We start from the raw sequence: 22,474 nt of genomic DNA on the forward strand, positions 1-22,474 counted from the left end.
CTGGCCCCAGCCCCCTCCCTGGAGCCCCAGCCACACCCCATTAAAGGTCACCCCTGTAAACAAAAGTGGGCTGAGCCCACAGGACTACAGACATTGCAGAGGTGGGGACCCCTGGCCACCCCTCTCCTGCTGCCCAGTCAGAAGAGCAGTGACCTGTCCAAAGTCACAGTGAGGAGGACGCAGAAGGGTGGGGTCTAGGATCCAGTCACCCCCTCCGGGCCAGGCTCGGCCCACAGCACTGAGCTGCTTCCTTCATAAAGTCAGAGCTCCAGGCCCCACCCCTGTCAGGGGGAAACAGAGGCCCCTGACCACACACACACCCTCCCTGAGCAAGGACTCAAGCTTCATGCCCCTCTGGGTCCCCCTGAACAGCTGCCTGCATGTCCCTTCCCAGATGCAAACCTGACACTTTGGGGTGGCTCCTTGGGGCCATCTGCATGGTCAGTCTTGGCCTCTGTGGAGAGAGCATTTTAGTGAGCCTGCTGGGACAACGTAGGGAAGGTGCCCATGGGCAGCAGCCATGGCAGGGCAAGGCTCTCCTCCTGGTAGAGACACGGGTCTGGTGGCAGAAGCATCAGCTTTAGCACTGCCTGGCCTTGACAAATCTGTGGGTATCCAGAGCTCAGCATGCTATCTCTAGCCCACAGACCCCTCAACCCCATGCCTGGCCTCTGTGACAACAATGTCAGGACAGTCCCATTGAGGCAACCCAACCATGTCCTGTCCACCTCTAATACTGAGAGCTGGGAGGTGGCTTTCAGAGGCAGAAGCCTATGGAAGCTGCATGACCGAACCCCCAACCGGCCCCACTCCTTCCAGCCCTTTCAGATGGGCCGGTATGACAGGAGGAGGGTGGGCTCCTGTGCAGGGGTGATGGGTGGGCAGGTGGGTCAATGCCTTTTGTTTCACTACTGTGAGCAAGCACCCATCTTTCCCCTGCCTTTTGACACTCCACTCCAAGAAGTCCCTTGGGACTAAGGCCATCGTCCCTGACATCATCATAAAGCTGAGGAAGCTGTGTTCAAGACCTTACAGCACAGTGCCAGGGAGGTATAATCCCTGGGAGACCTCTGACAGCCTGGGGGTACTAGAGCCCACAGCTCTCTCACCCTCTGCAGAGTGGAACCCACAAAAGTGAGAAATGAGCCAGTAGCAGAGACCAAACAAGAGGCCAGGTATTCACAGCCCAGCACATAGTTCCTCCCACTGCCCCTCAGAGGGGGGCTCAAGCCCTGGACCTGGCAGGTTCACAGGGAACGCCCCCATTCAGGCCTTTCCCCCTGCCTCCTGCACCAACCAGCCAAGGCTATCATAGGCCATGTGCAGCAGCTTCAGCCGGAAGGTGGGAGATGGAACCTGCAGACTCAAAGGAGATTTATACACCCCTGGTCTCATTTCCCTTTGGCCTATTAGCCCAGAAAATGGGGTGTCCCTCTGCCCTGACAGAAAGTCAGACCAAGGCCAGCACGGCTCTGGGTATCGGCACGTGGTGGTCAGGAAGACTCACCTTGCTGCCCTTTAGAGGGCGTTTCCTGGCTACCAGCTGCAGGCCTTGAACCAGGTGTTCTAATGGTGATCTTGGTGGCACTCTGGGGACTGTTGTTCTTGGGGACCTAGGGAAGAAATAAGGCTCTGGGGCCTGCCCCTGGGACCCGCAGGCACTCAAGCCCTCCCTCCCCGGCCTGCTCGCCTTACCTCTGGCTCAGCTGCCTCCACAGGCTCAGGCCCCTCACTGGGCTCCTTCTGCTCGGGGCTGAAAGCAGAGCATGAGGCACTGTGGGACCCGCCCAGCCAGCCCCTGCTTCCCCACAGGAGGCCCCTCCCTGTCCGATGCCCTGGACCGAACCACAAACTCACAGCCCCAGGCAGGACAGGAAGACCTCAGCCGGAACCAGCATCTGCTGCCTGGGCAGGCGAGAGGTGTCTGCTTCTGAATTTGGTTTCACTTACCCCACAGGCCCTTGATCTGGGACGCCAGTCCTTTCCCAGCTCCACCTCCACCCCTTGGGCCCTGATGAGCCATGTCTCTTCTGAGGCCTGCTCTCCATTTACCGTGGGGCCAGCAAAGCCAGAGGACCTGCCCAGTCACCCCATCTCCCCTCCTGACCCTCTGTTCTAAAGCAGGGTGGGCAGGCCTTCGTTTTAGTGATGGCAAGATATGGCATCCAGGAGGCCCAGAAGGAGTGCTGGACCAAAGCAGTGCTGGGTGGAATCCTGGAGTGGGGCGCACTCCCAACCCCCATTCTACTTCACCCCAATTTGAGCGTGGCTCCTCATGACTGTACTAGCTCACCCACAGGCTGCATATTTAACCTATGGAACCCACGTCCCAGGGTAAGGCTGCCAGGGGTCAGAGTCAGGCCAGGGCTGACGAGTGATACCAACAAGTGCTTTGAGAAAACCAAACACTTACATTGCTTGCTGCCTGGTTCAACAGGCCAGGGCTGCAGCAGTGCGTGGCCCATGGGCCATCTCCACAGAGGGAAGACTGGGGCACAGGAAATGTTCTCCCTGAGGCTCACCTGGACAGGCCCCCTGTATGCCCTGCCCAGCCCTCCCAGGGCCCTGGAACTGAACCCACCTGACTTTCTGGGGCACCTCAACATTCAGGAGCCTCTCCAAGTAGCTGTGGCCTAAGGGGAAACAAAGGAACAAAAGATGCCCTCAGAAACTGGTCAGGTGCCACTCCAAGGGGTCCAGGGAACCAGGACGCAGAGCGGGTGTGGGGGGGCTTGGCTCTTCCTTATCTGTAGCCTGACCCTCTCCATCTTGGAACCCCTCCCTTCATAGACACAGACCCTCTCCACCTCGAAGACCCCCCTCCTCACTGGGTGCAAAGGCCTTGCACTCCCCCTCAGCACTCCCTCAACAGCTACAGTCTTCAACAGGGCTCCTGGCTACCCCCTAGCTGACAACATGCCCATCTGATGGCACATCCTGGCTCCTCGACCAAGCTGGGAGTAGCTTGGGAGGAAGAACAATGTCCTGTACACCTCCAGGCCTCCAACTCCCAGCCCGGGGCCCCACACAAAGCAACTTGTTCATTCAACAAGTACTTGTCAAGGGTCTACAATGTGTTGGGCCCTACACCAATCAACTAACCCAAACCAATCAAACAAGCCGTGAAACCTAACTGTGCCCCACACTTAGTACGGAGATGTCTGGTTCACTTAAGAATGTCCTTGATGAAGGAGTAAAAACTATTAGTTTTATTAAATCTAAACTTAAGTACATGTCTTTGTAATATTTGTGTGACTAAGGAGGAAGTATGCAAAATGCCCTTCCGAACACCCAATCTCTGTGAAAAGCACTCGTCTTTGAGTTCCCAGCTGAACTAGCCACTTTTTTTCATGGAACACTATTTTCAGTGTAAGGACAATTGACAAATTATGGTTATTGAACTATGGGTATTTGGCAGACATTTTCTTAAAAATGAACAAAGTGAATATGTCACTTAAAATAAAACAACTGGCAGTATTAGTTGTCAGTAAGTTTAACATTAGGCTCCCCAAAAGGCCAAAAGCAGAATTTTGGAAAATGTGTATCCACGATGAGCTTCATAGCTTCCTAATATCTAAAGACTTTCCTGATGAGATCAGAAAACAACTATGCTCCTTTTAAAAAATACATAATGAAGTGTGTTGACATTTGTAAAATACCTAGCAGTAAAACATTTTCCAGATGACCAACACATGAAGTTACAAAGTTATGAATGGCCCAAAGAGCCACTCAAAGTACAAGACAGACCACCGTGGGATCAATGGTAAGGCTTCAGATTCCACACTGCAACAAGCCTTTAAAAAACTGCCACTTGCTGCATTGACTATATACATTATCTGAAAGAAAATTAAAAAAAAAAAGAATATACCCAATTACCTGAAAAGGCTTAAAAAATACTCCCTTTTCTATATACATGTCTGTACAGGAACAGACTTTCTTCACATGCTTTAACCCAAACAACACAATTCAATACACTGAATGCAGACTCTAACCGTCTTCCTTTAAGCCTTACATTAAAGAGATCTGCAAAACGCTAATAATGCCAGTCTCCTCGCTGTATTTTTTTTGGAAAAGTTATTTTTTCATTAAAAAAAAAATTCTAACATTAGGTTAGTGGCTTGTTATTTTTTCATATGAAAATATTAAATATTTTTAAAGTTAAAAAATACAAAAAATTTATAGTTATATTAACATGGTAGTAACAGTAATTTAATGCATGTAACATAACTATTATATAGAATATACAAAACTGATCATTAAAAATAAAATTAATATATCATTTAAATATACAATACAAAAATAAAATACTAAGTATTAAAATTTTTTTAATCCTTCATATTTAATTTCTAATTAATTAATATATATATTAATATATAACTATTAATATATAAAACCCTCATAATCAAAAGCTTTTTGGGGCCCTCAATAATTTTTAAGGCTGGAAGCAAGTGCTGAGACCCAAAAGTTGAGAGCTGCTGGTCCAGGCAGACAGAACAGCACCTGCAAAGGCCATGAGGCAGGCAAGGGCAGGCTTCTCAGGGAAGGGAGAGAGAAGGCTGGCTCAGCTGGAGCGTGTGGCCGGAGGTAAGGCTGAGCAGCACCCAGGGAAGCAGGGAAGATGCGGGAGCTGGAGCAGCAAACCGTGGAAGTGCAGAGCCAGGCCTGGGGGACTGGGAGGGAGCAGCTACAGGCCAGGCTGGCAGCACGGGCGGTGCCTGCTCCCACTGAGGGGGTCTGTAGCCAGGAGACACAGCTCCTCTCCTCTTCCCACGCCCTCCATGCCAGCTCAGTGCCTCCGGATGAGGGGGCAGAAGAGGGTGCAGCCACCCACATGACCACACAACTCTTCCACCAGCACAAGGGCTCCTCTGGAATGTTAAGTGTCATCTGCATGCCATTCCGACCTCAGAACTGTCTGGTGGCAGGCTGAGGGTCTAAGGCCTGGCAGAGGGACAGAGGGGGCTGTTCCTTAGTGCAGGTGTGTCTGGGAAAACCCCAAAAAGGAGCCTGGCCTACACAGCAGAACCCTCCAGACACTGTCAAGCAGCCCTTGCCTAACCACTTCAGAGCCCACCTGCCTGTCAACTGCTGCACCCACACTTCTTTGCCCAGTGGCTCTCTCTGCCAACTGTGTTCCAGGCCGGCACACGGGTTGGTCCCCCCACCCAGCAGTTCCTCCACCCACTGCTCCACCATGGCTTCTGAAGGCTCCCCTTCACCAGGGGGTTTCTCTTCCCCGTCTCACTTCCCCACTCCCTTGCTGCAGGTGTTTCCCTCTCCTCCAAAATTAGCAAGTTGCACTCAAATCCTTACATCAAGGGTGCTTCTGGGGAAGCAAGACCCCAAACCAAGACCCCACCTCCAACTTGCTGACCCGGCCAAGCCCAAGCCTGGGCAATAGGAAGGCCTGCAGGGAAGCCTCCTGTCCCTCCCTGCTCCCCACCCCTACAGCTCAGGTCAGCTTGGCCACATTCACACTGAGCTTCCTGGACACAGGCATTCTTGGATTTTGCGGTTTGGTTTTTGTTAAGAATGACTGACCCTAATAAAAATAAGTTAAAAAAAAAAGAATGACTGACCCTGTACCATGTCCACGCACTATGATGGGTTCTCTACCCACATTCAAGGCAGATGTTACCACCATTTAACAGAAGGGAAACCAAGGTTCGCAGGAGGCTGGGCCTAAGGTCACCCAGGCTCTGTGGGACTCCAGGGCTGAACCACCAGGTCTTACTATCTCTCCCCTTTCCCTCTTCCTTACACCTCAAGGTGGACAAGCCCTGGGGCTGGGCCAGACTTAAATGTACCGGTCACATCAGCAGCTACCCATGCGGAGGGAGGGGCCAACAACAGAGGCAGGAGCACCGGGAGCAGATTAAGTTCCTGGGAGCTGGCATCCGATCCCAAAGCATGACAGTCTGTAGAGTCTCTCCTGCCCTTCTCTGGAGCTCCAGGCTTGCCTGCCCCATTGGGCCCCTTTCCAGGATCAGATTCAGGCCTGAGGAAATTGCCAAGGCAGGTCAGAACTGTCTCAGCCCTTCTGAGAATCCAAATATGGACGGTGTGCCAGACTGTAAGTCTGCCCGTGCCCCAGACGGTGTTCCGAGCCCCATGTTCTGGAGCGAGCCCTTCCCCAGGTGGGGCAGAAACCTGGCAAGGTGAGGTGCCCACACCTGCCTGACTGCACCCCACCCTGGGGCTTCCCACAAGGCCTCCTCAGCAAGCGGCCGGCCATCCCAGAAAGGATGAAGTATGGGGCTCAGCCCCAGCTTCCCAATGTACGAACTCAGGGAGCTCCTTCAGGCTGTTAAGTGGGGAGATCCTGCCAGGCCAACAGGGCTGCTGCAAGCACCAAATAAGAAGCCTGTGTATTATGAATCTTGAAGCATCAGGCGGACGTCAGCTACTATTTTAACACACACTAATGGAAACCGGCCTCTCCATCAATTCCAGTGCCTTGCTGTCCTCTGGCTGGACTCTTACTACAGTCTCCTACCTCGTCTCCCTACCTTCTTCCCTCCTTTTCTCTTGACCATTTTTCACATGGTACCAGGAGCCTTCCAGCAACCATCAAAAGGCTACATCCTCTGTGTCAGTGGGGTCAAGGCCTAGCCCCCTTGTGTGGCACACAAGGCCCAGACACACCATCATTTACCATTTCATGCCTCAAGGTCTTCATACAAGCTGTTCTGTCTGCCAGGAAAACCCACGTTTTCCACCTGGCAAAAGCCCAGGCATCCTCTAAAACCCACCCAGTTCAGACTTCACCTCCTCCATGCAGCCAGCCCAGATTCTTTTTTTTTTGTCATTAATCTACAATTACATGAAGAATATTATGTTTACTAGGGTCCCCCCTTCACCAAATCCCCCCCACAAACCCCATTACAGTCACTGTCCATCAGCTTAGTAAGATGCTGTAGAATCACTATTTGTCTTCTCTGTGTTGCACAGCCCTCCCTGTGCCCCCCCATTATACATGCTAATTGTAATGCCCCCTTTCTTTTTCCCCACCCTTATCCCTCCCTTCCCTCCCTTTCTCCCCAGCCCCTTTCCCTTTGGTAACTGTTAGTCCATTCTTGGGTTCTGTGATTCTGCTGCTGTTTTGTTCCTTTAGTCTTTCTTTGTTCCTATAGTCTTTGGGTTTGAGGTGAGTCTCTTGTAAGCAGCATAGAGATGGGTCTTGCTTTTTTTATCCATTCTATTATTCTGTGTCTTTTGATTGGTGCATTCAGTCCATTTACATTTAGGGTGATTACTGAAAGATATGTACTTATTGCCATTGCAGGCTTTAGATTCGTGGTTGCCAAAGGTTCAAGGTTAGCTTCTTTAGTATCTTACTGTCTAACTTAACTCACTTATTGAGCTATTTTAAACACTGTCTGGTCATTCTTTATTTTTCTCCCTTCTTATTCCTCCTCCTCTGTTATTTATATGTTGGTTGTTTTATTCTGTGCTCTTTTGTGCGCTTCCCTTAACTGCTTTTGTGGGTAGTTGATTTTATTTTTTGCCTTTAGTTAGTATTTGGTTGGTTTGCTTTCTTTGCTGTGATTTTATTTTCTCTGGTGACATCTATTTAGTCTTAGAAGTGCTCCCATCTAGAGCAGTCCCTCTAAAATACCCTGTAGAGGTGGTTTGTGGGAGGCAAATTCCCTCAACTTTTGCTTGTCTGGGAATTGTTTAATCCCTCCTTCACATTTAAATGATAGTCATGCTGGATACAGTATTCTTGGTTCAAGGCCCTTCTCTTTCATTGCATTAAATATATATGCCATTCTCTTCTGGCCTGTAAGGTTTCTGTTGAGAAGTCTGATGATAGCCTGATAGGTTTTCCTTTGTAGGTGACCTTTTCCCTCTCTCTAGCTGCCTTTAAAACTCTGTCCTTGTCCTTGATCTTTGCCATTTTAATTATTATGTGTCTTGGTGTTGTCCTCCTTGGGTCCTTTCTGTGGAAGTTCTGTACACTTCCATGGTCTAATCAATTATTCCCTCCCCCAGTTTGGGGAAGTTTTCAGCAATTATTTCTTCAAATACTTTTTCTATTCCTTTTTCTCTCTCTTCTTCTTCTGGTACCCCTATAATGCGGTATTGTTCCTTTTGGATTGGTCACACAGTTCTCTTAATATTGTTTCATTGCTGGAGATCCTTTTATCTCTCTCTGCGTCAGCTTCTATGCGTTCCTGTTCTCTGGTTTCTATTCCATCAATGGCCTCTTGCATCTTATCCATTCTGTTTATAAATCCTTCCAGAGATTGTTTCATTTCTGTCATCTCCCTTCAGACGTCTGTAATCTCCCTCCGGACATCATCTCTTAGCTCTTGCATATTTCTCTGCAGCTCCATCAGCATGGTTATGAGCTTTATTTTTAATTCTTTTTCAGGAAGACTGGTTAGGTCTATCTCCTTAGGGTTTGCCTCTGTGATCTTGGTCTGTATCAATTTCTTCTGCCTTTTCATGGCGATAGATTTGTGGGGAGCTGGCGCATGTGTTGGTACGAGAAAGTCCCTTCTTGCCAGTTTATGGCCTTCCTCTCCTGGGAGAACAGTGGCCTCTAGCAGCTTGTGCTGGGCAGCTGCGTGCAGACGGGGCTTCTGATTCTTGCCCGGCCGCTATGGAGTTTATCTCCACTATTGCTGTGGGTGTGCCCTGCCTTGGGCTGCTGGTCCGATATGGCAGAGCCGCGTCGGAGGGGGAACAGGCGGGAGGCTGTTTATCTCCGTGAGGGGCCTCCGAGCTACACTGCGGGGGTTCAGGCACCCAGAGCTCCCCAGGATTCGCAGCTGCTGGACTAAATGTCCCAGGACGCTTCCGTCCAGCTGTGGGGTCCCTGTCCCTTTAAGACTTCCAAAAAGCACTCGCTTTTCTTTGTCCTGGGTGCGCCGGCTGCGGGGACCTGCTCACAGGTCTTACTGCCCTGTTTCCCTAGTTTCCAGCACCCAACGCATGCACTGTGTCTGCGCTCCGGGTGCGGATGGCTGGGGCTGGGTGTTTAGCAGTTCTGGGCTCCCTCTCCCTCCCCGCTCCACTCGGACTCCTCTCCTCCCCCTGGGAGTTGGGGGGAGGGGCGCTCTGGTCCTGCCGGGCCATGGCTTGTATCTTACCCCCTTCGCGAGGCGCTGGGTTCTCGCAGGTGTGGATGTGGTCTGGCTGTTGTCCTGTGTCTTCTGGTCTCTCTTTTAGGATTAGTTGTATTTGTTGTATTTTCAAAAATATATATGGTTTTAGGAGATTTCCGCTGCTCTACTCACGCCGCCATCTTGGTTCTCTCCCCCAGCCCTGATTCTTACAGCTGCCCGCCCTCCTCTGTGGCTCATAACACCTGCTCCCACTGGAACAATGGTCCTCTGGCTGGAATCAGATGGTGATAAAAACAACTAATATGGAGCCCTTCCTACACAGCAGGCACTGTTCTAAGCCCCTTTGTGGGCTAACAGAGAAAACCTCCCAACAACCCTTTAAGGTGATGTTCTTACTACCCAGCTGACAGATAAGGAACTGAGGCCCACACAGAAGCTACCATAACCTGCCCAATGTCACAGGGTGGGTAAATGGCCGAGCTGGCACTCCAGCCCACTTGTCTGTCCCCCCGGAAATGAGCCTGCTGTAATGAGAATTCCCATCTCCTCCCCTCAGATTCTCCAAAGTTTTCCTAATAGGAGGTGGTCCACAAACATGGGGAATCTCAGTCAGCCTTAGCAGGAGAAAAGGGCAATAGGATGGCCCTGGATAGAAGGCCCAGGTTTGAGCCTCCTCATGGCCACTAATCACAGGGATGGGGGGCCAACCTCCCTGGACCTCAGTTTCATTTGTATAACAAGAGGGTTGGACTACTCTGCACTGTTCAATGTGGCAGCCCCTAGCTACATGTGGCTATTTAAATCTAAATTAAGGAAGATGTAATAAAACTAAAATGCAATCCCTCAAATGCACTAGCCACATTTTGAGGGCTCAATGGCCACATGTGGCTAGCTAGTTGCTGCCACATATAATGGCACAGATATGGAATATTTACATCATCGAAGAAAGCTCCTTACCAGATGGCTCTGGAGAGACCCTGGCTGAGAGAGGTATCAAGGACCACCCACTGCAGACCCCCAGACTTACAGATGATGCGGGCGGATGCAGCTGGCTCTTCCCTGGCCTTCTTGGCAATCCTGCTCGACCTGCGGACAGTGTCCTGCTTGGCCACGAGGGAGTACTTCTGGCCCAGTGAGACCTGGGGGTCTGGGGAGGACGGGGCAATGAGGCTGCGCCACATGGACCTCGGGTCTGCACTGGAGTCAGTGGGCTTGGAGAAGTTATCCGGCAGGACGGGAGCCAGCACCCGCTTGTGCCATGGGGAGGCCAGAGAGCCAGGCGAGTCCTGCGGGCCTGGGGAGGCCTGTGCAATCCTGAGCTTGGAGGCAGATCGCCCTGCTCCAACCCCTCGGCCCTTGGAGTCTTGGGATGTAGCCACCAGGGAGCTCATGGTGACAGACTCCAGTCTCCCAGCCTCTGATTTCTGGGGTGTTGGCTCCTTGTCCAATATCAAGGTGACCTGGGAGGCTGGAGTTGGGGATGGAGCCTGAGAGGGAGCCTGGGCAGCCTGGAGCTGGCTGAGGTGCTGCTTGGCACTCTGGTGCTCCCTGACGCCAATCTCCACCATGGGCATCAGCGGGCACTGGGTGAGGCCACTTTCGAGCTTCTTGGTCAGGGCTGTGGGGGACTCAGGGGCGGACGATGGAGCAGCCATTGCCGCTGCCGCTGCCGCCGCTGCAGCTGCCGCTGCAGCACGTGTCATCCGTCGCAGGACAGAGCTGCCCTCCCCGGGCACAGTGGCCAGCTTCTCCACTTTGTCTTTGCTGCGCAGGTGCCAGGAGCCCAGCTGGCTGCTGCGCGTCTTTCTGCGAGACAACCTGCTGGAGGCAGCAGAGCAGAAGCTGAGACGACCCAGCAGGGCAAGGGGGCGTCACAAGAACAGAGCACAGGGAACCAGTCTCCCCTCAGAACCCCAGATCAGATGCAGTATGAAGTGGAGGGCTAGGAGGTGGAAGACCCGGTTCCAGTCTGGGCTCTGCCACCTCCAGCCATGAGAACTCAGGCAGCTCCCCTCTGACCCTCAGTCTTCCTACTTGTAAACTGGGGATAAGGCCAGACCGCACAGAACTGCTGGGAAGACTAAGCTCATACAAACCTCCCACTTACTGAGGTCGCACCTTGCCAAGCACCCTGCGGGAGATTTTATCCATGCTGCTGCTTAATCCGTAAGACAGCCCTAGAAGCCAGAGACCATTATCTTCACCTTAGAGATGAGGAAACTGAGGCTCTGCAGAGGTGGAAAATTAGCCTATGGACATACAGCGGCTAAGGGGCAGAGCTGAGATGTGCACCCTGGACTGCCTGACCCCAAGACCCAGCCTCTTTCCCCTTGTACTCACAGACCACAGTCATCCACAATCATTCCCGTGACTTTATAACAAGCATAGCAATGGGAGGTGGGAACAGCCCCTCAGCCCACACCTCTGGTCACCCTCACCAAGCAGAAGGTCAGCTTCTCTTTCTTCTCTCACCTCTGGAAATCCTTTCTATCCTCTAAGGCCCAGATCAAACCCAGCCCCCACAAGCTCTGGACTCCACAGTCATGAGTCATGAGTCATTTCCCATGACATTCTGGCTCTTGGCATGGCCCACGTGGTACCCCCCCACCCCTCATGCAGGCCTCTGCTCCCAATTAACACTTGCAAATCAAACTCTCCTAGTGAGCGCCTAGTCTCCATAGACCCCATGGGCCCAGCTGACACTCGCCCTGTTACTGGGAGCCTCCACCCACTTCTACCTTTTCCGGATGGGGTCTCTGTTTTCATCCTGAACATAAGAAACCCGTCTCTTCTTCCGTCGGTTCTTCTGAGAAGGTGTTTTGGGCATCAGCTCAGGCTCTTTGCTGAATTCTCTGTTTGGTACAAGAAGAGTGATGTTCACAGCTCCTCCACCTGGCTTAGTACCTGCCCCCTTCCTGGCAGTGACAGGCCAGGCTGAGATGCCCAGCACTTAACGCTATCTCCAACAGTATGTGCAAAACCCCTGCCAGGCACTCGGGGCTTCTTCCCAGAGACCTGACAGGGAGCAAGGTTGTCAGGGAAGCGTCTGCAGCCCCATCCTTTGAAGCCCAGCCCAACACCCCCTCTTCCTTTTTCCATTATACTAGATGGGCCCCGAGAACACTGGGCACTCAGGACCCTGGTGCCTCACCCCTGCCCTCACCTGGTGAACATGCGCTCAGCTTCCTCCTCGATCTCTTGGAGCCACACCAAGTCCTTATTGTCCACATTATGGACAAATTCCATGAGCTTTTGGTTGCACAGCTCCAGCAGGTGAATAGGCCCCAGCGCTGTGGTCCCCATGGTGACTCTGTCTGGCAAAAGCAGAGACAAGAGGTACAAGAGCTCGGGGATCGGAGCCAGAACCTTCTCTAGGGGGAAGGAGCTGTGAGGCAATAGCATCCATCCCTAGACGCCACAAAACACCCAGGGCCTGAATCAGGGTCCCTCCCTGCTCACAGCCGCTTCCCAGAGTTTCAGAATTCCAAATGCCAATCCACCAGTCTCACATTTTTGCAAAAAAGGCTGCCCCTCTACTCACACTCTTCAAACGCCTTACCCCCAACCCACCCACCTACCCACAGTAAGCTGTCTCCATAAGTTCACACTTCTAACCAATTCTGTTATCAGCATTCCTCCTTACAAATGGCCTTTTCTGGGGCTTAAACTGACAGGGCTTGTCTCACTGGATCAGGAAGGAACTGGGGCCACCACGGGACCCCTCTCTGCCTGCACAAGCACAGGCCTGTGGGCTCTCCTCTTAATACCTGTGGGTAAGCAAGGGCCACACAAAGTTACTCTGAGCTACACACAAGCTGACCCCAGGCCTCAGGCCAAACAATATTGAATCCAACTGCCTAAAGAGGCCAATGAAGAGAAGGGTTCTGAGTTCCAAAGGAGCTGGTAAGAAAGTAGGGGTCGAGATATGCTCCTCTCCAAGGGGCCCCTACAATCCTCTCCCCTGAGCTGAAATGCCCTAGAAATGGATGAAGGAGCATAAGGGGAGAGGATAAGCAATTTCTTGTTTTAAGAATACTGGTCTACTCTTGAATGTAAACATGGGCAACTTTTTCCTGAACGCATCTCCTCATGCAAGGGAAACAAACAAAAAAAATGAACAAATGGGACTACATCATGCTAAAAAGCTTCTGTACACAAAGGACACCATCAGCAGAACAAAAAGACATCCTATAGTATGGGAGAATATATTTGTAAATGACATATCCAACAAGGGGTTAACATCCAAAATATATAAAGAACTCACACACCTCAACACCCAAAAAGCAAATAACCCCTATTAAAAAATGGGCAGAGGATATGAACAGACACTTCTCCAAAGAAGAAATTCAGATGGCCAACAGGCACATGAAAAGATGCTCCACATCACTAATTATCAGGGAAATGCAAATTAAAACCACAATGAGATATCACCACACACCAGTTAGGATGGCCAACATAGAAAAGCTTAGGAACAACAAATGCTGGCGAGGATGCGGAGAAAGGGGAATCTTCCTACGCTGCTGGTGGGAATGTAAACTAGTTCAACCATTGTGGAAAGCAGTATAGAGGTTCCTCAAAAAACTCAAAATAGAAATACCATTTGACCCAGGAATTCCACTTCTAGGAATTTACCCTAAGAATGCAGGATCCCAGACATATGCACCCCTATGTTTATCGCAGCACTATTTACAATAGCCAAGAAATTGAAGCAACCTAAGTATCCATCAGTAGATGAATGGGTAAAGAAGATGTGGTACATATACACAATGGAATATTATTCAGCCATAAGAAGAAAACAAATCCTACCATCTGCAGCAACATGGATGGAGCTAGAGGGTACTATGCTCAGTGAAATAAGCCAGGCGGAGAATGACAAATACCAAATGATTTCACTCATCTGTAGAGCATAAGAACAAAGCAAAAACTGAAGGAACAAAACAGCAGCAGACTCACAGAACCCAAGAATGGACTAACGAGTTGCCAAAGGGAAAGGGACTGAGGAGGGTGGGTAGGAAGGGAGGGAGAAGAGGAATAAGGGGTATTACGATTAGCACACATAATGTAGGGGGGCTCACGGGGAAGGCAGTATAGCACAGAGAAGATAAGTAGTGACTCTATAGCATCTTACTACACTAATGGACAGTGAATGTAATGGGTATGTGGTGGGGACTTGATAATGGGGGGAATCTAGTAATCACAATGTTGCTCATGTAATTGTCTATTAATGATACTGAAATAAAAAAAAGAAAAAGAAAACTAGCCTAGAAATATCACGCAGGGGAAAATACAGAATCAGTTTTTTCTTAACTTCTTAAGAATAAGAAGCTAACAACTCAGGTATCCTTGAGATTCAGTTATAAAATCACCACCAAAGCCCCAGGCAGGAAGTGATGTTCTATTAGAGTCAAAACAGGGGCTCAGTAAATATCCTAACTGGGTGAATGAATGAAAACAAATGAATGGATGATGGCCACAGCCATCATAACAGATCACTTCTCATGCCACAGTAGTGACCCACCACCTTGATCTTATACCTTCAAAACCAAGAACCATCCATAGCTCAGCCTCCCACCTAGAATGGTAACCCCTGGAAGGAATGACCTAAGTCACTTGACCCCTCGACACCTTACAGAGCTTAACACCAGGCCATGTTGCAGCCACATAGGACATTTTGGGGCCTGATTTCCAGGGTATACTAGTGTTTGTTCCTCAAGCAAGTTCTGCCCTGTCTGGAACCTTGTGTCTCCTACTTTGTACAGCTCACTCCTTATCACTTCAATCTCAGCAACTCAGGAAGGACATGCCTACCAGCCACAATTTCATTTATTGATTTCAATTCTCTGCATGCCTCTTGGGTGATTATTTGTTTGCTTACTGCCTGTTTCTGCCCAGTAAACATTTGCTCCCTGAAGGCAAGCCCTTGTCTGTCTCGCTCATAGTTAAAAGTGCACAGAGCCTGACACAGTGCCTGGCACAAAAGGATATAGCTGTTGAATGAATAAATCCATCTATTAACTCTACACCTAGAAATAAACACACGATGGGTCACACTAAACCACCCCCACCCACACACACTCACACAAAGGGACACCAAAAGATCTCATTCCACACAAATCAGGGTATGCCATCATACTCATTCGAAGGCCCTGCTCCTAGGGGCCACAGGCAGAACCAGTCAGGGCAGGATCACAGCGGCTTTGGGCAGAGACAGGTCTGCAGTGTGCCAGTCGTGGGCACAGTCTCTTTGTTGCCATCCTGCTAACTTCCCCCATCCTCTCTGTCCAGAACTCAGCCCTGGCAAAGTACAGGACCCCAGTATGAGGCCAGGAAAGAGAAAATTATCTAAGGAAGCCAAAACCAAACAAAGGTCCTCAGAAGAGCTACAGAAGCAACAACTTGCTATCTTTTTTTATTTTTTTTAAGTATTTGTTCAAAATGGCAAAGTGGGTGAGAGCTTCTTAGGTGCAAAAAAGTGTTTCCATGGGGAAGTATATTTTTAGCAACCTCAGTTTGGCTATTTAAAAAGGGTCACTGTAAGTCAGAAGAGAGGTGACCCTGAGAAAGAAAGGATCAGTGTACCAAGAATGAAGCTCCTGGGAAGAGCAAGAAAAACCTCTTCAGCCAGTATAAGAACGTGTGCACAAACCCAGCGCACCCAACATCCCACCAGGGTTCAAAGGAACTCATCTTCCTCTCCCACTACTTCCCTCCCACCATACACCAGACTAGGGGCCCCACCGCCCTCTTTTGCAATGTTTGCTCTTCTGGGGTGCAGGAAGTTGGGCACCTAGCCTTCTACAGCACCTCAGTGAAAGGCAGTCATAAACGCTTCTCCCATTTACTGAGTCCTACTGCATGCTCGGGTGCAGCACCATCTCATTCAACACTCACCTCACCTCAAGGATACCCACGTGCAAATGAGGAAACTGAGGCAAAGAGAAGTTAAAGTCACCCGAGGCGAAATCAGGGGCGGGGCCTGGATTTAACATTGGGCTTGTAATCACAAGCTATGCAGCCTACTCGATTTGAGCCTCTGTAGGCAGGCGCCAAGTTTTGGCTCTGGGCACCCCCAGGAAAGGCCACAGAGGCCGAACCGCTGACGGAGAACCTTGGAGCGTCACAAGATAAAGAGGCAGCATTGCCCTCCGGAAATGGTCAGTTTAAAACGTTGCCCAGGCGGTAGGGGAGGTGTTGAACGAGGGCTAACTGGTCAGCAATGCCATTTGGCATAATCCTTCACACAGCTGGGTTGGAGTGCGTTCGTTTCCTGCGCATCCAGGCCAATAAAGGGCCTTCTAGGCTCGAAACAAGGCGCTAGGTACCGGGAGGGGGAGCAGACGGGGTTATTCTCTAGGAGCGTGGTGACCTAGGTGGAGGAGGGGAGTCATCTCAGGCCCCAGGACCGAGGCAGGTCATCTCGCCACTTTAGGAAGTGACCCGTCCATTCCCAAGCCGCAAGGGGCGTGGGGGGGAGGGGTCACGCCCCCGGTACGGAGGTGGCGGGATGGGCAACATCTCGCTAACTATCCCCTCAGCCCCGCGGCCGCCCGCGCACACTTACTTGACTTCACCTCGTCTAAGTTCTGCTCCGATCCAAGTCCAGCGGCCTCCCTAGCAGAGCCCCTGGCCCGCCCAGGCCCTCGGCTCCGGGTCTCCTGGGCTCACTGCTCGGAGGCAGCAATAAGGCGGTGCAGCGCGGGCGAAACCTACGATTTTCAAAACTGAAGACTCGACCAATCCCTAGCAAGTTTGGCCGGGCGACTGTAAAACTCCAAACCAATCAGGTAAAAGGAAGCGCCATACGGGCCACGTACTGGCTACTTGGTTTTAGCAGTCTGCGGGACTAAGAGGCCAGGAAATGAAGCGTTTAAACTTTAACTTGCTCAGCTTCCGGGAGCGACTGCCCCACGGCCGGGAGAGGAAGTGGCTCGCGGTGGGTTGTGCGCGGGCAGGACCTCGCACGCCAGAACCAGAACTACAAGCCCCAGCATGCACTGCGAAGCCTCCGCGGGCCGTGGGAAGCGTTTGAGGGACCTCTGCGGGGCGCAGCTCGGGCGGTCGGGGTCGTAGGCAAGAGGTCTTGCTCTTCCCGAGAGCCTTACGCTTTTCAGTTTTCTCCTCCAGACGGAATGATGCCCTTCCGACCTCTGTCATTTTTGAGAAATAAAACGAACAAACAAAAATACGCCTTGCAAATCGCGGTGGAGTTCGTATTTACGTAGAGCCCCTTTCTCCCCACCCCCTCCCATCTGTCATCTCTTGGGTGACAGCAGCCTGGGTCCCACCTATACTAGACACAAGTATTTCTTTGGAATAGTGGTTTTGAACTGGGGAAGTTTTGACTTCTCCGTTCTTCTGACGGATAGTTCATTTGGCGCTGTATGAGTATCTTTTGGATTTTTTGTTTTCATAAAGGATGGTGGTGCTATTGGCATCTACTGGGTAGAGGCCAGCCATGCTGCTGAACACCCTACGGTGCACAGAACACCACCCCCACCCAAGAATTATCCAGCCCCAAATGCAAGTATTGCCACGGTTGAGAAACTGCTTTAGACTGTCACTTTAATCTGAGTCAGAGTTGGGTCACCTGTAAAATAGGCAGTTAGATCTCAAAGAGGTATTTGTACCTCCATGCTCATTACAGCATTATTCATAACAACTAAGAGGTGGAAGCAACCCAACTGTCCATCAGTAGATGAACTGACAAATTGTGCATATATATAAGTGGAATATTACTCCACCTTTAAAAGAGAAGAAATCCTGTCATCTGCTACAACTTGAATGAACTTTGAGGACGTTATGCTAGGTGAAATAAGCTACTCACAGAAAGACAAATACTGCATGGTTCTTTTTATATGAGGTATCTAATGCAGTCAAATTCTTAGAAACAAAGTTGAGTGGTGGTTGCCAGGGACTGAGAAGACAGAAAGGGGGGCTGTTCAGTAAACAGGTTTTGGTTTTGCAAGATTAAAAGTTCCAGAGATGTGGAATTGGTTAAAATGGTAAACTGTATGTTATGTGTTATGTTTTGACCACAATTTAAAATAAAGTTCAGCTGGATCATCTCTTTAGTTCCTACTTTTCTGTGGCATTGCTTTATTTTGAACTTTCTATCCCTCTTGATGGAATGGACTGAGTTCTTCTCTAGTTCCATTGTGTCCTTTCCCAGGGGAACAGTACTACTGGCACCCACCCACCCTGCTCCCCACCCCATCCCACCCTGCTCCAGCCACCACAGACCAATTCTTTGTTGGCCTCAAATCTCTCTTTAGTTTTCTCAGAGATGAGAAAACTACTCTGCCTCAGTTTCATCCCCCCAAATCATGCTTAACTTAGGGGCATGAACATGGAAGGATGGCCTGAAATGAGGAGAAATCTTACTCCATGGACCCATTCCTAGAGGCCTGTGTTTACTCTGGACACTGACCTACTGGAGTTCAACCTAGGCAAGAACAACCGTAGTATAAGCTGGACCCTATCTCTAAGCTGCCCTGAATGCCCATTCTGTGACAGTCCTTGTTCTGGGCACTTTTCCATGCCATTATCTCCTCACAACAAGCCATAAGGCATTATCTCTACTTTAACTGATGAAAAAGAAGGATAAGTAACCTGTCAAGACATCATAGTTGAAGAACTGGAATCAAATGTCACACTTCTAAAAGAGCTTGCCTCCTCCTTAGGAAGAATTATTTAAGGGAAGATGTGAGAAAAGAGATTTATTTAACTGCCTTCATATAACAAAGGCTAGCCTGCAGAAAAAGGAATTCATTACACTTGCTCATGGGCTGATATCATTTTTGGAAGTACTCATCTGTGTGAAAAGATACTTCAATACAGCAAAGTTGCAGGATACAAAATTAACACACAGAAATCTGTGGCTTTCCTATACACTAACAATGAACCAATACAAAAAATCAGGAAAACAATTCCATTCACAATTACATCAAAAAGAATAAAATACCTAGGAATAAACCTAACCAAAGAAGTGAAAGACCTATACCCTGAAAACTGTAAGACACTCTTAAGAGAAATTAAAGAGGACACTAACAAATGGAAACTCATCCAATGCTCCTGGCTAGGAAGAATTAATATCGTCAAAATGGCCATCCTGCCCAAAGCAATATACAGATTGGATGCAATCCCTATCAAATTACCAACAGCATTCTTCAACGAACTGGAACAAATAGTACAAAAATTCATATGGAAACACCAAAGACCCTGAGTAGCCAAAGCAATCCTGAGAAGGAAGAATAAAGTTGGGGGTGGGAGGGATCTCGCTCCCCAACTTCAAGCTCTACTACAAAGCCACAGTAATCAAGACAATTTGGTACTGGCACAAGAACAGAGCCACAGACCAGTGGAACAGAATAGAGACTCCAGACATTAACCCAAACATATATGGTCAATTAATATATGATAAAGGAGCCATGGACATACAATGGGGAAATGACAGTCTCTTCAACAGATGGTGCTGGCAAAACTGGACAGCTACATGTAAGAGAATGAAACTGGATCACTGTCTAACCCCATACACAAAAGTAAATTCTAAATGGATCAAAGACTTGAATGTAAGTCATGAAACCATAAAACTCTTAGAAAAAAACATAGGCAAAAATCTCTTGGACATAAACATGAGAGACTTCTTCATGAACATATCTCCCCGGGCAAGGGAAACAAAAGCAAAAATGAACAAGTGGGACTACATCAAGCTGAAAAGCTTCTGTACAGCAAAGGACACCATCAATAGAACAAAAACATACCCTACAGTATGGGAGAATATATTCATAAATGACAGATCCGATAAAGGCTTGACATCCAAAATATATAAAGAGCTCACACACCTCAACAAACAAAAAGCAAATAATCCAATTAAAAAATGGGCAGAGGAGCTGAACGGACAGTTCTCCAAAGAAATTCAGATGGCCAACAGACACATGAAAAGATGCTCCACATCACTAGTTATCAGGGAAATGCAAATTAAAACCACAATGAGATATCACCTCACACCAGTAAGGATGGCTACCATTCAAAAGACAAACAACAACAAATGTTGGCGAGGTTGTGGAGAAAGGGGAACCCTCATACACTGCTGGTGGGAATGTAAATTAGTTCAACCACTACAGAAAGCAGTATGGAGGTTCCTCAAAAAGCTCAAAATAGAAATACCGTTTGACCCAGGAATTCCACTCCTAGGAATTTACCCTAAGAATGCAGCAGCCCAGTCTGAAAAAGACAAATGCACGCCTATGTTTATCGCAGCACTATTTACAATAGCCAAGAAATGGAAGCAACCTAAGTGTCCATCAGTAGATGAATGGATAAAGAAGAGGTGGTACATATACACACTGGAATATTACTCAGCCATAAGAAGAAAACAAATCCTACCATTTGCAACAACATGGATGGAGCTAGAGGGTATTATGCCCAGTGAAATAAGCCAGGTGGAGAAAGACAAATACCAAATGATTTCACTCATATGTGGAGTATAAGAACAAAGAAAAACTGAAGGAACAAAACAGCAGCAGAATCACAGAACCCAAGAATGGACTAACAGTCACCAAAGGGAAAGGGACTGGGGAGGATGGGAAGGAAGGGAGGGATAAGGGTGGGGAAAAAGAAAGGGGGTGTTACGATTAGCATGTATAATGTGGCATTATGCCCCATGGGGGGCATGGGGAGGGCTGTGCAACACAGAGAAGACAAGTAGTGATTCTACATCTTACTACACTGATGGACAGTGACTGTAATGGGGTTTGCAGGGGGGACTTGGTGAAGGGGGGACCCTAGTAAACATAATGTTCTTCATGTAATTGTAGATTAATGATAACAACAACAACAAAAATCAATGGACAGGAAATGAGGGTGGGTGATGTCCAATCTGATTCCAAGGTTGGAAAAGTCGTGCAGTACCCAACAGGCACACCCCGTTAGTAAGTCATTGGGATTATAAATGAAATGAAAATATTTTTTTTGTCAAAAAAATAAAATACTTCAAAACCAAGTGGGTAAAAATCTCACTGTAGATCTGCATTAACAGACGCACACTGAAATCGATTCTAATGGGAGGGAACATTAACTTTGAGCCACATTTAGGGAAATGTTATCCTCCACTACCAACCCTCACTCCCCAAGCAGAAAATCATTGTTATTAGGGAACCCGGACACATGTTTCTTTATCTGCCTACCCCTCTCCCTCTAGAGTAGCCCCAAATGCTTAACATTCCTTCACTGCTTTGCGGGAATCTTATCCTTTCTGTCTCTTCCCTACAGCTGATTACTAGAAACGGTTGACAAACTGTGTTGCAGAACCAATAGTTCAATATAAAACACACCAGTTTTAACACAAAATACTCTAGGATAAACATGAAATACTCCAGGACCCCCAGATGATACCAGGAAACCAAAATCAATGCAAAACTCCTAGAAGTTTCGAGGTCTCTCTAGTTTCTGCCCTAACTTTCACATTCCTTTGCTAATCGTATATAACCTGCTGCTCGACTCAACCAGGCAAGGCAGATTTGGGAATGTTTCCCTGCTTTTTTGGTGGGCTACCCTCTAATAACGAAGCTTTCTCTGCTTCAATCCCAGTGAGTCAGATTGGTTTGTTGTGCATCAGGCTTATGAATCAGATTTGGGGGTTCAGTAACATTAGTAAACCTAGTCTGAAATAAAATTATATTCAATTATTTTTTTTAACATATTTTGAATTTCGTCAATTAGAAAAATGTAGCTATTTGTTTCCTCCCTTGTTATCTACGAAACTCCAAAATATCTTAAGAGTTTGCCCCTTGGCCCACAAAGTCTTAAGTACAGTAATTACCGTCAGCCTTTTACAGAAGTTGGCAGACCCCTGCGCTGGCACGTTTCTGGAACTAAACATGGGTGCCCGTCTAGAAACCAGCAACTCACTCAGAAGAGCACTTGGCTGCAGTCCCTGCCCCAGGGTCCTTTCCCACCGGGCAGCTGCTCCCTTGCTCTAGCGACACCCCGCGCGGACCAGAGGGCGCATGCGCAGCCTGGTCTGTGGCGGGCACGCTTGCGCAGGCGCCGGCGACCGCAGGTTGGCTTCGCAGGTGGAGCGCGGGAGAGAGCTTGCCCAGGTCAAGGTGGCCCTGTATGCACGGGAGACCTATCCACTCGCCTGAACCTTGGGGGTCGAAGCCTTGCTTTTTTGAGCGTGGGGCCTCTTTAGCCCGGCTCCTAGAGCTGGTGGGAGGTACATGCTGGGGGAGGTGGATGCCCCTGCGCGCAGGTCCTGCGTTCTCTCAGACACCTCATCTTATCTTGAATGGGGTCTTCTTTAACAAATTTATATTGTGAAATATGGCACACATCTTTTAAAAAGTGCACAAAATAGAGATATACAGCTTATTAGTTTATCAAAATCATTCCTGGAAAAC

The 22,474-nt window shown here is 49.0% G+C and overlaps 1 protein-coding gene across 9 annotated transcripts in view; it reads right to left on the reverse strand.

Moving 5' to 3' along the window:
• INCENP (inner centromere protein) overlaps nt 1-22,078 on the reverse strand; it is a 34,044-nt gene extending 11,966 nt beyond the window's left edge. For 2 of the 9 annotated variants that reach the window (XM_073217656.1, XM_073217654.1), the window contains exons 1-8: nt 16,636-16,780; nt 12,238-12,388; nt 11,813-11,926; nt 10,102-10,892; nt 2,582-2,633; nt 1,696-1,753; nt 1,508-1,613; nt 403-454 (exon numbers count right to left, since the gene is read on the reverse strand). In XM_073217656.1, coding sequence (XP_073073757.1) covers nt 403-454; nt 1,508-1,613; nt 1,696-1,753; nt 2,582-2,633; nt 10,102-10,892; nt 11,813-11,926; nt 12,238-12,377 — 1,313 coding nt within the window. In that variant the 5' untranslated portion in view covers nt 12,378-12,388; nt 16,636-16,780. Of the gene's footprint in view, nt 1-402; nt 455-1,507; nt 1,614-1,695; nt 1,754-2,581; nt 2,634-10,101; nt 10,896-11,512; nt 11,537-11,812; nt 11,927-12,237; nt 12,389-16,635; nt 16,782-21,894 lie in introns of those variants that run through there. The other 7 variants (XM_073217651.1, XM_073217650.1, XM_073217653.1 and 4 more) reach the window with 7 other exon arrangements.
• Between the last annotated feature and the right edge of the window lie 396 nt (nt 22,079-22,474).

This window comes from Manis javanica, chromosome 11 (assembly GCF_040802235.1).
Source record: "Manis javanica isolate MJ-LG chromosome 11, MJ_LKY, whole genome shotgun sequence".
NCBI classification, from domain to species: Eukaryota; Metazoa; Chordata; class Mammalia; order Pholidota; family Manidae; genus Manis; species Manis javanica.